Source organism: Sinocyclocheilus grahami, unplaced genomic scaffold (assembly GCF_001515645.1).
Source record: "Sinocyclocheilus grahami isolate Dianchi unplaced genomic scaffold, SAMN03320097.WGS_v1.1 scaffold95.1, whole genome shotgun sequence".
Classification (NCBI taxonomy): domain Eukaryota; kingdom Metazoa; phylum Chordata; class Actinopteri; order Cypriniformes; family Cyprinidae; genus Sinocyclocheilus; species Sinocyclocheilus grahami.
In genome coordinates, this window is record NW_015505274.1 from 2,231,422 (window position 1) to 2,244,489 (window position 13,068).

Consider the following 13,068-nt stretch of genomic DNA (forward strand, 5'->3'; position numbering starts at 1 on the left):
TTTTATAATACTTTTATATTGTTTTTGCATCCCTTTTGAAACTTGAAAGCACCCCATTGTGTCACTACAAGGAAAAGAGCGACAAGCACATTGTTAAAATTTCTCTTTTTGTTTTCCACAAATGACAGATTTGAAACAACACAGAAGCAAGTAAATTAAGCCATTTTTCAGTGAACCATCCCTTTAAAAACACAGAAGTATCCGTAGAACATGTGTTGTGTGGCGTTTAAGAAGATCCTTAAGCTCATAAGCAAAGAGGAGCGTCTATGTGCTGTCCTGGCCTGAACGTAAGCAAGTGTATTAATGTAATATTAAAGCTGATTTTTGTTGCCTTCCACCAGCCTTTCTGGCAGTTTGGATTTCTAAGATAAGAGGCAGAAATGTTGGTTGTGTTCTTTCAGGCCGAAAGCGGAGACATCAGTTTGAAGGCTTAAGTAATGAAGCAACAGGGACTTCCCGTTTTAAGACCACATCTGTCTGTTCATATTTAGAATCCCAAATGTTAAGTTCCTTGGCATGAGGGTTATCACAGCTCTTCCAGCTGCCCACACAATAACGGAGTGTCCATAGTCATAAACCGCTTTTGAATGGGCTCTGTAGAAGAGAAACGGCAACCTCACATTAGGACGCATCGCTCTCTCCTGAGTGCCCGCTGGAAACGGATGGTGGCATGGACGTGCTTGCAGCGGGCACAACCCATACGGCGGACAGCCTCTCCAAACAACAGTAAAATGTGCCAGTTGAACTTGGCAGAGCACTCTACATATCCACACTTCCAGCTCTTTCGGACTAAGTCAGAAACACTGTGTCGGGGTATGACGCGACCTCGCTGCAGATCACGTTTGTTGCCGACAATCAGAATGGGCATCTCTCCAGAGCCCATGACCCTGTGGAAAGATACACACACTGTAAATACAGAAAGCAAAAACAATTCTACATAAAAAGATGGCTCAAATCTAATTACATTCCACAGACACCACAGAAAAACCATGCAGTAAGTTCCATGGATGTTACAGGTTCTTAATGGAACCGAAATGCCAATTAAAAATGATGAAAGTCATCATTTACTCACTGTCATGTTGTTTCAAACCTGTATGATTTTCTCTCTCCTGTGGAACATAAAAGAAGATGTTTTGAAAAATGTTGGTAACCAAACAGTTTTGGTGACCACTGACTACTTTTATTTTCTACAGAATAAAGAAATTCATACAGGTTTGGAACGACATGAGGGAGCGTAAATGATGACAGAATTTTAATTTTTTTGTAGAGCTATCCATTTAAAAGTGAATTCAACATTCATATGTCGGGTCATCCTTACGTATTTCTGTGATTCTGGTAGATTGAAAAAGAGCCTTAGCTCATTCCGTCTTTTTACATTCATCTTTAGTTTATCATTGCAGTCATCTAAAACTTAAATGTGATCATATGTCTTTGTGTCTATAAACCATCTGATGAAGTGAAATTTCTTCATCAAGAGGATCAATTTGGGCTGCAATTTCATCAGACTGATACAATTAATGCAGTCTGCGCCAAATCCAACAAACTCTATAAATGGTCTTTCTGAAAGCTTTAGTGTTGTCTGAAGCTCTCTTTGCATCCATCTAATCATGACTTCTCATGGAAGTCTACATTAATCTTCAGCTGACTGAAGGTGCAGAAATCCTTTCATCACACCCAGAGCCCTTTGTGCTCTATTTCCGATATCTATGGATTTTTCTGTGTATTTATTTATTTAATGTTTTATTTATATAGGGACAGATACAATAAACACAGATGAAACTGAAATACAGTCATCCCATGCATTTATTATCGTGCTTCTTTCTGTGCATAAAACACATAATAATTTGATGAGAACAGCATCTTGGGATCTGAGTCAATGAAAAAGGAAATGCACTGAAAATTCTGTCATCATTTACTCATACACATGTCATTCCAAACCTTTAATGGTATAAAAGAAGATATTTTAACAAACACTACAGTACAAACTAGGGTTGGGCCGATAGACAATGCCATTATCCATCGCCGACGGCTGACAGACATCATGATGTTAAGCTGACATCGTGATCACTTGCGCGATAGTGCTTAAAATACATCAATTAAAAAATGTAAAAACTTACATTTTATATTCATATCAATATGATTTAAACACTTGTTTCAGTGTTGAAATATAACCAAAAATTTAGAAAAATATCAGTCATATTGAATTTATTTGATGGTATGCCAACTAAAGTGCAGCTGGTGCAGGGGATCTTTAGCCCATCGGTGACTAAACAGCCTCACGCATGTATTGCATGTACAGACTGCTTCAGTGACAAGCTGTCAGGAAGTGAACTGTCATATGTACAGGAAGCCGGGCTGCTCTATCAGCCTCTCGTCCTGTCTCCAACAGAGAGCAGAGATCCCAGAGAGCAGCTTATGTCTCCTCGCTTATCTCTGTTTGAGATGACCCGTGCCTCTGACAACTCTGAAAAAAGACAAATAGATTTCCAATTGTTCCACTTCACAGAGGCTTTCCACAGAGCTGCACCGGACTGATATAAACTGGGCAGGAAAGCTAAAAATAGACCTCTTCTGTGGAAGATACTGCAAATGAACAACTACAGTTCTTGGTGTCCAAATATGTGAATTCACAACAAAACACTGCTTCAGTGACAAGCTGTCAGGAAGTGAACTGTCATATGTACAGGAAGCCGGGCTGCTCTATCAGCCTCTCGTCCTGTCTCCAACAGAGAGCAGAGATCCCGGAGAGCAGCTTATGTCTCCTCGCTTATCTCTGTTTGAGATGACCCGTGCCTCTGACAACTCTGAAAAAAGACAAATAGATTTCCAATTGTTCCACTTCACAGAGGCTTTCCACAGAGCTACACCGGACTGATATAAACTGGGCAGGAAAGCTAAAAATAGACCTCTTCTGTGGAAGATACTGCAAATGAACAACAACAGTTCTTGGTGTCCAAATATGTGAATTCACAACAAAAATGTCATTCAAAACTAACCTCAGAAAACATTTCTGATGTATGTCCATGTACTGATAAGAAGATGGGATCATAAACACAATTAGCCCCAAACCTCTCTAGACCCCTTGCTGTCAGTCACCGGTTGTCTCTGGGTCTTTAATTGACAGGAACCACCAGCATTGTCCATCAGTCAATCATTGTCTGTGACAGACAGCTCTGCTCTCAGATCGCTGACACAGCAGAGTCCCTTTTCAACATAATTCATTTATTATAGTAATAATTCTTCATTCATTCACTAACTCAGTCTAATTCATTAGTTTAGTCATTAATATCTCGCCGGTTTGACTGACAGTTTGGGTTGCTGTTGTAGATCAATTCATCTTCTAAATCTGACATGTGATGTGCTTCTTTGACATGATCTGACTGAAAGGCAAGGACTATAACATTAACTGCCATTGGGGACTTACAAACTCAGAGGCTCTGTTCCAAAACCGCCTGTCTACAGCCAAACCTTAACAGAACCCCAAGTGCCAAATAACACATCTCCAGTGAAGCTCCAAAAAAACACCAATCAGAGAAGGTGCTGTTAACTTCTTACCATCTCTTACTCTCTACTCTCTTACTCTCTACACTCACTGGCCACTTTATTATGTACCCCTGTTCAACTGCTCGTTAACACACGTGTCTAATCCGCCAACCACATGGCAGCAGCTCAATGTATTTAGACATGATCAAGACAATCTGCTGAAGTTCAACCAGAGCATCTTAATGGGGAAGGAAGGTGATTTAAGTTACATTGAACTTTACATTGGTTGTTGCCAGGTGGGTTGGTATTTTAGAAACCGCTGATCGGCTGGAATTTTCACACACAACCATCTCAAGGGTTTATAGAGAATGGTCAGAAAAAGAGAAAATGTCCAGTGAGCGGCAGTTCTGTGGGAGAAAATGCCTTGTTGATGCCAGAGGTCAGAGGAGAATGGCCAGACTGGTTCAAGCTGATATAAAGCCAACAATAATTCAAATAACCACTTCTTACAACCGAGATCACACAACAAGTTGAACCTTGAAGCAGATGGGCTACAGCAGCAGAAGACCAAACTGGGTGCCACTCCTGTCAGCTAAGAACAGGAAACTGAGACTACAATTTGCACAGGGCAGGCTCACCAAAATCGGACAATAAATGATTGGAAAAAGGTTGCCTGGTCTAATGAGTCTAAATTTCTGCTGCAACATTCGGATGGTATGGTCAGAATTTGGAGTAAACAACATGACAGCATGGATCCATCCTGTCTTGTACGGTTCAGGCTGGTGGTGGAGGTGTAAAGGTGTGGAGGATATTTTCTTGGAACACTTTGGGCCCCTGAGTATTGTTACTGACCATGTCCATCCCTTTATGACCACAGTGTTCCCATCTTGTGATTGCTACTTTCAGCAGGATAACACACCATGTCACAAAACTCAAATAATCTCAAACTAGGGCCGTTTCTCAATATGTGTTCTTAAGCGATCTTGCGTCCTTGTGTTCTCGCTCTACATCATCATTAACCGTTGAAGTTCAATTCCAATACTCAAGAACGCAAGTACAGAGGACGCTTGTGAATGCCCGGATGTGTTCTTGATATCAAGGATACATCGAATATGGACAAATATACTCGACGGCTCATGAAGGTAAACATTGTCATGTTGTTTTGCATTATTTGAATGCATTTTGTTTTGCATTATTTTAATAAAGTGATAAAGACCTGGAAAAAAGCCTGTCATACTTTTTATTGGTATATATTTTAACATTGACAAAATATAGCTGACATTAAATATGCCTAAGCCTAATCATTTTTACAAATACATGTGGTCAAATAAAAATAATAAAATAAATAATATGTAATTATTGTCTATAATAATCTGAAATAAATGTTTTAATATGACATTAGTTTGTGATGTTATGTGTTATTTATTGTGTATTGCTCCTTATAACATTCTGTGATGGTCAGTTGTGCAACAAGATCACAGCGCATCTCAATTCACACAAAGATGCGTTCAGTGTTCTCATTTCCTTACAAGTTTATTCTTTCAAGGTAGCCTGGCAAGACCGGTCTCCATGAGAGCACAAGTCCGTTCTTTGCATTCTTGGAATTGAGAAACGGCTTAGATCTCACCAGATCTCAATCCAATAGAGCACCTTTGTGATGTGGTGGAACGGGAGATTCGCATCATGGATGTGCAGCTGACAAACCTGCAGCAACTGCATGATGCTATCATGTCAGTATGGGCCAAAATATCTGAGGAATGTTCTGAGGTTCTGAAGGCAAAATGCCGTCCAACTCGGTACTAGCAAGGTGTACCTAATAAAGTGGCCGGTGAGTGTATAGCACAATATAAATGTGCTATACAGGTAGCTAAAACACGGGTAAAATAGACCATTTTTAATTACTATTATCTATACTTTTCAGTATTGGACAAAACATAGTATTGGACAAAAAATATGAAAGTACATGAGACACTTTAGCACAATTTTCATTCTTCGTTGGATATCTAAAGGTGGAACAAACATTTCGAACAAACACAGTTTTCAGTAGGTACAAATGCAATTTTTAATTTTCTGGGGGGAAAAAACTCACTTAAATGTCATAAAATATTTCCTAAATTCCTAAATATTTCCTATCCATTAAGCTATGCTGTGCAATTATAAAGCTGTTGATAAACATATGCTGTGCAGGTTGTGGGGTTGGTTGGCACAGAATTTAATGGCTATATGTGTAATTTTAAGAGAGAAGCAACAAAACAGACACAACAAATATAAACATTTTCTTTAAATATATATATATTGAAAAGATGGTCATTTAAGAAGACAGCATAAAGTTGCTGCCCAGCTTTTAAAACAGCCTTCAAGGGTCAGTATAACAAGCCTACGATGCCTTAAAATGCTGCCAGTTACTGTACATTTTGGACAGCTACTGTACATGGACACTAAGAACGTTAACAGGGCTCAATACAAAACTTCATCTGAGATAAAGACAATGGCTATTGTTTCACCAAAGATTAATTATCTGCCTTTCTTTTAATTCCTCACTCTAACAGGGTCTGTCTTATCACAGGAACGATTGACAGCCAGCGCTCTCACTTCTGTTGGGTATTAGCAGATCAGATCAGTGAATCGAACCAGCTCATCCTCTTCCTATTGTGTGGTAGAGTCTGTGAGGCAGTGTCGGGCCAAGGTGACTTAATTGTGCTCTGCCTGGATCAATAAAACATGAATGTTTGTCAGCGGAACTGCCTGCCTCACCGCTCAGGCCTTGCCCTTGACGCAAGCAAAGCATGACAGCTGACGCCATTGATTACGATAAATCTGCCTCTGAGTGACAGGCTCAACACAAACGCCCACACTGACCGTTTAAACCAATCAGCGACTGAGCTGAATTTAAATGATGAAGCATCACTGTCTCTGTGTGTATTACTCTGATACTTAGGGCATCTTGGATCCTATCCTCCTGCTGCAAACTAATTTGCTCTCTATTTAGCAACTCAAATTTATACACCTCAAAATAGTTTTTTCTTAATACATTACTATATTATATCATATTATTATTAAGTCAAATTTATTTGCATAGTGCTTTTCACAATACACATATAATATCTTAATATCTTCATACCTTACAGCCACATTTAGCAGATTAGAGCTTGGCGATAATTTATTTTACATTTTGAAATGATACAAGCAATCAAGCAGTTGAGATACACTGAACAGTACATATTGTCTTATCTATACCTATATATTGTCTTATTTTATCTATTTATCTATTGATAAAGTTAGATGTACTTATACAGTATACCCAACTTTATATAAAGAGCTGGGCGGCATTTTGTGATGAAATAAAAAAAATCAGGCAGTTAACATTTGCTATATCACTTTATGTGAATGTGCTGAATGTGGGTATAGTTTAATGTAATACATATCTCACTTTATATATAGAGCTATGCAATAATCCAGTTTACATTTTGTTATAATATAAACATTGTATTATTATACAAACTACATTTATCTTGTTTTAATGATGTTTTTATATTTTAAGTGATTATGAAGATTGTTTCTTGCATTATAGCTAATTTATTAGTTAATTCTACTTCTACAAATACACTATTTGGTCTTGGATGGTACAAGACACTCTGTAACAAATTAGTCTCACATGTCAAGTGAAAGAGATGCTCAGATATGTATGATATTAACTATAAAACACCAAATTATTTAATCAGAGCAAGAAAAAAAGGTGTTTGTTCACACAATAATGTGACAATGAATTCAAGCAGCACCTTGCCAAAAGTGTTGACATATGGATATCAAGTCAATCAGTGAATGATATCAAACAGACATCAAATACTCATTAGTATGCAGCCAAAACAGTCACAAATAGGCATCATTATCATCATCAAACCTGCTCAGATACAAAGCAAAAAGTCTCTGAAGCTTTTGAATTGGCTTTTGATGATGACATTACATGCCCTTTGCAATCAGCAGAGGAGAATGGAAGGCATTTCTGCTGATTTGGATCCAAATGATGAAGAAATGACCCAGTGTGCTGGCAGCCCATGATTACAGAAGGGTCTCGCCTTTTGAGTGTAATTACAGCAGCCATCAAACTTTGAAGAAAAAGAAAAGAAGGGTTGGGGAACACAGAAAAAAACTGAAAATTGACAAAACCGCAGCACAGAAAAAAACAGGCAATAGACACAACAGAGAGAAGGTGTAAGCAGAAAAGGCACAAAAGGAAAAGAGAAGGGTGCAAAGATGTAAAGGTGTGAAGGAATAAAAAGAGACTTATATTTCCATCACGTACCTGGTCTCTAAGATCTGCTGCCGCATGGTCTTGACATACTCAAAGCTGTCAAAACAGCAGATGTCATAAACCAGGATGTAGACATGAGCGCTCCGAATGCCTCGACAGCAAACATCTGACCATTCCTGCACAGACACAGAGCAACACAAGATCCTGATCATGAGAAACAAATACAAAGTTCAGTTAACCTTAGTCTACTGTATCATATTTCATACACAAATGTCTAAGTCCTCTATCAACATGATCAAAGCTTTGCTGAAAGAAAAAAAAACTATTGTACACAATGTACTACATGCCTTCTGTCATCTGATTGATAATTTATATATTTTTAAAAGACCTTTAAGTATAATTGTAAAAACATCACCCTTCAGGTTGTTGTTAATGTATCTTGGTAATATCTCAAGATGAACACTTCAACAGAATCAACTGAAGCTACTTGATATTCCATCTATCCATACATACTGTACATATATATATCATTATATGTTTTAATAAAAATTACAGAGCTTTGATAATAAAGCCTTTAAATATCACCTTACTAAGACATATTATTGACAACTGATATTTATATGTATTTTATGTAAGCAGTTTGCTATAATGTTCTGTTTACTAAATGCACTAAATTTCTCATTGTTTTACATTACAAGCTATCAGAATTTCATATAGATATCAGCAACTGCACTAAATTGCGTATTTCTGCTCAGTTTGGGCCTCTGAATAAAACTGAGGGTTTTTTCCTCAAGTATGAGTTCCATATGCTCTTATATCATGCTATACGAGACATAAAAGCCTGATATATCAGATATGATACCCAACAACATATTCAAATACATTTTCTCTTAAAAATATGGTGTCTAAAGCTCAAATAAATGGTTCCATTAAAAAAAATAGAATAGGCTTTACAGGGTTAATACAAGCGTTCAGCTAATAACACTAAACATTCATAACATTATGAGATTCATATTACACATGATCAGATTATTCATTCAGAACCTCTGTACCTGATCTGATTAATATGTGCTAGTTTACAACTGATTTGGTTTGGGGAATAAGTTATAACTCGAGGAGATGGGAGTGTAAAAACATGCAAAAACAGGAAAGAGAATGAGCACCCTATTCTTCTTTGTGTATATCACCCATGTGAAGACAGATAGAGGGCATGCTGGAGGCACATTCAGCAAACAAATTATATGTTTTAGTAGAAGGTGCTTTTTCAGATCATATCTGTTACTGGGGTTAAAATGGACATGATCTGAGGAGAAATGCTAGCTTTTGCAATTTGAAGCAAGAGAAAGTTGTCTAAATCACTTGGTTAATGATAGCCCAAGCTAACCGCTAGCTCTCTGACAGGAAACTCCAGTTGAGAATAGAATTATAAATGTAAAGTTATGAAAGAATCCCCTCTTCCCATTGTCACTAATTAAAGCACTTATTCATTATGACACCACTGAGAAAGAAAAATGAACTGAGACAAAAGCCCTCGCTGCTCAAGTGGCTCTTTTATCCTTTCAAGCTGTCTGAAATCACAGAATCATGTGCTCTCAAGCTACTGGTTCATTATAAACCATTCTTCAATCCTAAAGCTCTCAGTGAGCATAAATTCAGAGAGCCCATATCAAAACACTGAAAACATTCTGTTTAATTGGCCCTTCAAAAAGCTCTTCCACGCTCTGACACGGTTGCTAGGTCTGAATATCTCATAGGACTTTTTGCATGATTTTGCATGAACCACGTTTTTGATTTTTTTGTAAAATGAACATTTTTAAAAATTGCATGGATATTATATATATCATTAAATTAAGTGTTTCATTGCAATGCATGTTTATCTGCCTTAAAAAAATTCAACGTTTACATGATTAAAAAAAATAGAATAGGCTTTACAGGGTTAATACAAGCGTTCAGCTAATAACACTAAACATTCATAACATTATGAGATTCATATTACACATGATCAGATTATTCATTCAGAACCTCTGTACCTGATCTGATTAATATGTGCTAGTTTACAACTGATTTGGTTTGGGGAATAAGTTATAACTCGAGGAGATGGGAGTGTAAAAACATGCAAAAACAGGAAAGAGAATGAGCACCCTATTCTTCTTTGTGTATATCACCCATGTGAAGACAGATAGAGGGCATGCTGGAGGCACATTCAGCAAACAAATTATATGTTTTAGTAGAAGGTGCTTTTTCAGATCATATCTGTTACTGGGGTTAAAATGGACATGATCTGAGGAGAAATGCTAGCTTTTGCAATTTGAAGCAAGAGAAAGTTGTCTAAATCACTTGGTTAATGATAGCCCAAGCTAACCGCTAGCTCTCTGACAGGAAACTCCAGTTGAGAATAGAATTATAAATGTAAAGTTATGAAAGAATCCCCTCTTCCCATTGTCACTAATTAAAGCACTTATTCATTATGACACCACTGAGAAAGAAAAATGAACTGAGACAAAAGCCCTCGCTGCTCAAGTGGCTCTTTTATCCTTTCAAGCTGTCTGAAATCACAGAATCATGTGCTCTCAAGCTACTGGTTCATTATAAACCATTCTTCAATCCTAAAGCTCTCAGTGAGCATAAATTCAGAGAGCCCATATCAAAACACTGAAAACATTCTGTTTAATTGGCCCTTCAAAAAGCTCTTCCACGCTCTGACACGGTTGCTAGGTCTGAATATCTCATAGGACTTTTTGCATGATTTTGCAATGAACCACGTTTTTGATTTTTAAAAATTGCATGGATATTATATATATCATTAAATTAAGTGTTTCATTGCAATGCATGTTTATCTGCCTTAAAAAAAAATCAACGTTTACATGATATAAATATCCAAGACTGCATATCAAAATCAAGGCATACGCATATTATAGTCAACTAAAAATTAAGAAGTCTCATTTGATAGAGATCACAGTTCATAACAAAAAATTTGTGAGCAAAACTGTTTCTACAACATACATTTTGTAGAGTGGATTTTATTGCCACTATTGCTATCTGAATCAGTACATACTGTAAATGAATACGAACACATGTGACTTTCACACACTCACATTACAAAGCTTGTTGAATAAATATGTCAGCAACAGTTACCAAGGTAGGACAGGTTACAAACAATAAGGCAATCTTAAGGGTCAAAAATAAAACAAAACTACAACAAAACTATCAAAATGGTCTCTTCACCTAAAGTTCATTAAAAATAGACAAAAATGATGCAACTGTTGACACACACACATTTGTGAAAAAAGAGGGGGGGGAGTGTTTTATTTAAAAAATCCCCTTAAAAATAAATCAGAAACCACAGTGAAGCTTTTGCAGCTGATTCAGTAACATTTTTTACAATAAATATGCTGATTTGATCTTGAGCTTTGAAGTATTAGATAGATTAGATAGCTTTGATATTTAACTACTATTTATAATAATAATTGGTTACAATGACTTAGTAATAATTCTTAAAGTCCCCATGAAATCAAGTTTTTTGGGTGTTAGTATCAATATGTTAATCTTAAGGTTATCTATAAGGCAGTGTGCTCCAAAACAGTGACAAAATTTGCATTTAGAAGATATAAGCATTCAAAGCTTGCAGTTTGTCACTTCCGCCAAAACGGCTCAACGATTTTTTGACGTCACATCGTACTTCAGCTTCTCATCAAACTTTCTGTCCAATCAAATGCTCTCTAGAATCCGAAGCACCCGCCCCCTACACTATAAAATAGTCGCTGAAGCCGCGGCTGAAATCGGTCACTTGTCCACAGAATTAGTATTTTCTGTACAGTGAATGGCACGTAGTGCACTATATAGGGGACAGGGAACGATTCAAACAGTGTAAATATGCTTTCCATTGAGGAAAAAAAGAAGTCTGGTTTCGCGCTGTGTCCCGCTAACCACCGCACCGCATACACACTCTGCTCCGGTCCAGGGACATGAAAGCATGGAGCGGATCACATGTGCGAGTCGGCGCAGACTACAAAATGTATCGGAGCTATTTGAATTCTACACAGAATGCTATATTTTATAGCAATATGGATGAGATTGTGGCTGGCATACCCTGTCAAATGCGGCTTTACGGAGCTCAACGGCTCTAGCCGTCTAGTTGTGATATAAACGAACGCTATTGGCTATTTTAAAAAGGGGCGGGGCTGCTTGATATGTCCCCCCCTGTCTTCCTGTTTCAGTTAAAATGACGTCAACAGAGTAACACTACGTGTTTCTAAGCATTTCAGGGGACCTTTAATTTCTGCCTCAAATGCAAAATCAACCAGTAGTTATTAATATTTTGAATAGAATAACGAGACACAAACCTGTACATGAAAGAATTCTCTCTTCAATCGCTTTTACTCCAATTTTTTTTATCACAGGGCTTCACTACACAACATACAAACTTTTAGTTCAAAAGTGCACACATTTGGAGAAATATGTATTCACTTGTTTGCCTCATATTTCTTCAGATAGAATAGAAACGTAATTTCTTAATGACTCAAAGAAAGACGGTTCCCTGCAGATCTATCAATCAATATTGAGTGATCATAATTCCCACCTTACAGTGATGGTAAACTTCTGCGTTCTGTCTCATAATACATTTATGCAGCAGTTTATTATATACAATATCTGCATTAAGTTACAATAGATTGAGTTTTGAGCAAAAACATTGTATTAATCTCACACTGTCACTCTGAAACACATTAATTGCGAGCTCTGACATTCTGAAAAGCCCTGCATGGATTGAAGCACGTGAACCAGGATCATGAATCTCTATTAAGCTACAGTTAAGCTGACCCCAGAACAGATTGCGATGCTGCCACCAGAACAGAGACAGAGTATCCTGATACTGAAGGAGCAGATTCAGAAGACAGCAGGCGCACCCTGAAGACTTAACATGTGACAAACATACGCATCCGATCAGACAACTATCCCCTGGCTGCTTTTGTATTGGTCTGCAGAACATCCACATCTTTAACTTTATTGTTGTTGTTTTTGTTTTATAGTGGTATTTTTAGCGCTACAGTTAAAGTCAGTTTCTGTTTTTAATGGTTTGTAATTGTCATGTTGCAGTTTTACTTAGCGATGTTTTAAAAAATATTTGTATTTTTGGTATTTTATATGCTCTGTTGGTGATTGGTGGAGTAGCATCACGTGGGAGGATATAAAAATAAAAAAAAGGACAATATTTCAGCAGAGGCAGGGATACATAGACCAGAAATCCCCCCGTACAAATCACACCCTCTATATATATATATATATATATATATATATATATATATATATATATATATATAGTACAGTTTATTTGT

The 13,068-nt window shown here is 37.2% G+C and overlaps 1 protein-coding gene across 1 annotated transcript in view; it reads right to left on the reverse strand.

Annotated features, from left to right (window-relative positions):
* Positions 1-24: 24 nt before the first annotated feature.
* LOC107587740 (ras-like protein family member 10B) overlaps positions 25-13,068 on the reverse strand; it is a 16,851-nt gene continuing 3,807 nt past the window's right edge. Inside the window, exons 3-4 of the mRNA XM_016275627.1 lie at positions 7,787-7,911; positions 25-887 (exon numbers count right to left, since the gene is read on the reverse strand). Coding sequence (XP_016131113.1) covers positions 617-887; positions 7,787-7,911 — 396 coding nt within the window. The 3' untranslated portion in view covers positions 25-616. The remainder of the gene's footprint in view (positions 888-7,786; positions 7,912-13,068) is intronic.